This window comes from Myotis lucifugus, unplaced genomic scaffold (genome assembly GCF_000147115.1).
Source record: "Myotis lucifugus unplaced genomic scaffold, Myoluc2.0 scaffold_415, whole genome shotgun sequence".
NCBI classification, from domain to species: domain Eukaryota; kingdom Metazoa; phylum Chordata; class Mammalia; order Chiroptera; family Vespertilionidae; genus Myotis; species Myotis lucifugus.
Genome location: NW_005871463.1, coordinates 438,105 through 442,093, shown reverse-complemented (window position 1 = coordinate 442,093; position 3,989 = coordinate 438,105). Strand labels below are relative to the sequence as shown.

Genomic DNA, 3,989 nt, shown 5'->3' with positions numbered 1-3,989 from the left:
GAGCCGCTGGAAATCCTTCTCACTGATGATGCGGCCCAGGTCTGGGGAGCCCCTGGGGTCCTCGCCATAGAAGCGTGTGATGGCCCTCTGCAGGGCGGGCACCAGCCGCTCCTGCATTTCGGGGCTGCACAGGACGTAGTCGGGGGCCACGCAGGTCTGGCCAGCGTTGAAGTAGCGGAAAAAGGCCACTCGGTTGGCCACGGTCTGGGCGTCGCAGTTGTCGTCCACGTAGCAGGGGTTCTTGCCCCCCAGCTCCAGCGTGACGGGCGTCAGGTGCTTGGCGGCTGCGGCCATGACAATCTTGCCCACTCGAGGGCTCCCTGGGGACATGGGATGGGCCTTCATCCTCAACTGGCCTTGGCCAGATGGTTCAGACACCACCTGGGATCTGCCTGGCCATGCTCCCCGGGATCCCGCCCCCCAAGACCCAGAGGCCTGGCTGGTTGCCATCTGGGACACTCCCCACGGGGGGCCACAGCCACCTACCCCCATGGCCTTTTCAACCTGCTCTTGGACGTCCCTGACCCAGGACACTGGCTGGGCCATCCTCACTGCTAGGGTTCATGTCCCAGCATCAAGAAGGGTTCAGGAATCTGGAGAAGGCTGTGCATAGATGACATAGGAATCCGGGGACTAATAAAGAGTCCGGAGACCAGATATAATTTTGAAAGGCATTGGGGGTCAGAGGACCTTCAGCTAAAGGAACTGAAGACTCCCTCCTTGTCTAGGACCCTTGCTTTTATTAACACAATTTGTCCTAAGGCAAGGTGGAGATAATACACTTCAAAGGGTAAGGTTTCAAAGGGTACAGAGTCCATTGTCAGTTTGGGGAATAGCCTACGGCTGTTCAGGTGTTTGGCCAGTAGGAGGCCATAACATGTAGATTACGATGCCTTTTAGCTGTCTGGCAGCCACAATCAGTTTAATGTGTCCTATTCAGGTTTGGGGAAATGCCTTTAGCCATTCCCAGATGCAGGTGACTACATGTGTGACTCAACCCTGCTGAGTCCCCAAGTCTCATCAACCTTTTGATGAAACTCTTGAAATTATGACATGCTGGAATTGGTTCCCGGCGCCTCACCCGTAAATAAGATGTAGTCAAACTTGTGTTTCAGAAGCTGCCCGGTCTCCTCGGGCCCGCCCAGCATCACGGCAAAGCAGCTCTGCAAGGAGGGACCGCAGCTCAGGGGACTCTGTGGGCCCCGGGACAGCCGGACCTCCCAGGCGGGCAGGGGCAGGGATGCGGGACACGGGGCTGAGGGGGTAGGGCCACGCTCACCTGGTCCAGGTACCGGGGCAGCACCTCGGCCAGCACCTTCTCTGTGCCCTGGCTGATTTCTGACGGCTTCAGCACCACGCAGTTCCCTGCAGGGGCAGATGGGGGAGACACAGGGGGACGCTGGTGTCCCCACACCCACCCCGGGGCTGGCATCGGAAAGCAGAGGTGCAGGGAGGGTGTGCGAGTCTAGGGCACAACGTAATGGAATTCTGGGGCTCCCCTGTGGGAAGGGCTAGTGGGCCAGGAGGGCTCGGACCCTCTCCTCACCGGCCGCGAGGGCGCCCACCAGGGGCAGCAGGGTCAGGTTCACGGGGTAATTCCAGGGGCTGAGGATGAGCACCAGGCCGAAGGGCTCCTTCCGGATGAAGGCGGAGCTCAGCTGCGTTAACTGGGGTGCAAGATGGATGGTGAGGCCCAGCCAAGGACACCCCTAAGTCCCCTACTTCCAGGGCCCTTGAGGTGCCTGTGCAGTGGCGTCCCCATGAGGACACAGAGGTCCTGAGAGTCAGGGACTCGCCCTGGCTCAGGGGTGCAAGGGGCCCAGCCAGCAGCTCACCAGGTTCTTGGCCACTGGCTGGTCCTTCATCCAGGCGTGCAGGTTCCGGAGCGCCAGGTCCACCTCCTTCTGGCACAGGATGATCTCGGACACGTCCGCCTGGAAGGCCGACTGCGGCGGGTGAAATGCAAGGGTCAGGCCCGGGGCGGGCCCGGGAAGGGGTCTAGTGTGAGGGGTCCCCCCGAGGTCCCTACCAGGGACATGGAGACAGGCTCCCAGGGACAGCACAGCCGGGCACTGCATGACCCTGGGCAAGGGTGGCCTGGGCTCCAATTCCAGCTCTGCCACTTCCCAGCTGCGAGTGAGTGAGCCCTTGGGCACGTAATGTAACCCCACTGTCTCAGTTTCCCCATCGGTAACGGAACAACGATCGAACCTGCCTCGCAGGTTTGAGGAGTTAATGCTGACAGTGCCTGAGGGAAGGTCTGTGAAAAGAACAGGGGTGAACTGGGACACGGCCAGCTTCCCCTCCCCTGCCTGCCTCCCGCCACCCCTCACCTTGCGCAGGTCCTGCGCCAGCGCCTCCTGCAGCAGCTGCTTGTTGTCCTGCAGGAAGCGGCCCAGGCCCTTGAGCTGCGCAGCCCGGAACTCCGCCGGCCGCGTCCGCCCCGAGCTGAAGGCCTCCCGCAGCCGCTGCAGCGTGTCCTCGAAGGGGTCCATCCTGCCGGGGTGAGGGCAGTGTGGGCCGGGGACCCCCACCTTCTCAGGCACCGATCCTGCCTCTGCCTGCCCCACATGGGCTCACAGACACCCTTACTGGGACTCACGTGTGACCCCAGAGGCCCAGGGCTGGACCTGCACCCCACCAACACACGTATCTTCATGCCTCCCCTCCACCCAGAACACCAGACCACAAGCAAAACCCAGGAGCAGGGCTCTTTGGTCAGTGCCCCCTCTGGGCCTAACCTAGGCCCTCTGAGGGCTCTGCCTCCGAGGCCACAGAACTTTTGAAGTGGCAGATGGGGAAACTCAGTGTCTCTATCTCTGTGTGTATCTCTTTCTCTGTGTGTGTCTGTCTCTGTCTGTCTCTCTCTCTCTGTCTCTATCTCTGTGTGTCTCTGTCTCTGTCTCTCTGTGTGACGTCCATCCCAGGTGCCGCTCCACTTCCAGGCATGGGAGAAGCAGGCAGAGGGAGTCTGGGGACCCCAATCCCAGCTCAGCTATCATTTCCCAGGTGAGGCAGGCAGGACAGGGGTTCCCTGCCTTCCTCAACCGTCCTCGTCTGTGTCCGCACCGTGCATACCGGGAATGCCTGGGGACAGCTTCAGGCTCAGCTTGTCCATGGCCCAATCCAAAGGCCCAGACCCACCATTGCCCGATAAAACGAGGAAGCAGACCCGTGGCTGAGGGCTGAGGTCCCCAGCGTCCCCACGGGGCCTGGAGCTGGACGGCTGGCTCCTGCTTCTCATCCTCGGTGCCTCTCTCCTCGCCTCCCGCTGCAGGGAGCAGGGACCCGGCTCGCTGAGGCCGGCTGACCCTGGTGGACCTGCGCCACAGAGATCACCACAGCAGACTTGGCCAGCGCTCGGGAGGAACCCAGTCTAGACATGGAACAACGCTGACAGGGAATACGGCAGCCTTACAGACATGAGCGGGGTGTGCAGGCTCTGTGGGAGGCCGGCCAGAGGCTCTGGCTGCGGTGGGGAAGCAGGTGCTCCGAACAGAGGGCTCAGCCTGTGCAAAGGCCCTGTGAGGGCAGATCTTGAGAGCAAGATGCAGCTAGACTTCACTAGGGAGTCGGAATCTATTCTGTGGGTGACGGACGTACTGCAGCCCCAGGAGGGGGGCAGAGCTGGCGTCTGGAGCTGAGCGTGTGGCGTGCATCATCTGACCTGGGCCTCCAAGTCTTACTGTCATGCATTGTAAGGATGAGAAACCCAGGCTCTGAGAGCAGACCTGAGTTGCCCTCCCAACAGCTGGGATATGGCGACGCAACTCTCCAAGTTCTTCGTACAAGCACTCTTTCGTTTTAAGGGTTGGTTTCTTCTTTAAAATGGGCAACTTGCTTTTGACCTTTTTATTATAGATCTTTAAAGCTTCCAGATGGTCTTTCGCGCCCATGGCAAGGCTCCCAAACCAAAAAAAAAAAAAAGCTCCCCCTTCTAAACACCTAAAAAAGGGGGTGGGTTTTGGGCTTCTCCCCCCCAAAGAAAG

The 3,989-nt window shown here is 60.4% G+C and overlaps 1 protein-coding gene across 1 annotated transcript in view; it reads right to left on the bottom strand.

Annotated features, from left to right (window-relative positions):
- The window catches only part of LOC102435374 (aldehyde dehydrogenase family 3 member B2-like), a 6,813-nt gene that overhangs the window by 1,989 nt on the left and 835 nt on the right, over positions 1 to 3,989 (bottom strand). Inside the window, exons 2-7 of the mRNA XM_023743829.1 lie at positions 2,334 to 2,496; positions 1,836 to 1,946; positions 1,547 to 1,667; positions 1,280 to 1,365; positions 1,082 to 1,163; positions 2 to 320 (exon numbers count right to left, since the gene is read on the bottom strand). Coding sequence (XP_023599597.1) covers positions 2 to 320; positions 1,082 to 1,163; positions 1,280 to 1,365; positions 1,547 to 1,667; positions 1,836 to 1,946; positions 2,334 to 2,496 — 882 coding nt within the window. The remainder of the gene's footprint in view (position 1; positions 321 to 1,081; positions 1,164 to 1,279; positions 1,366 to 1,546; positions 1,668 to 1,835; positions 1,947 to 2,333; positions 2,497 to 3,989) is intronic.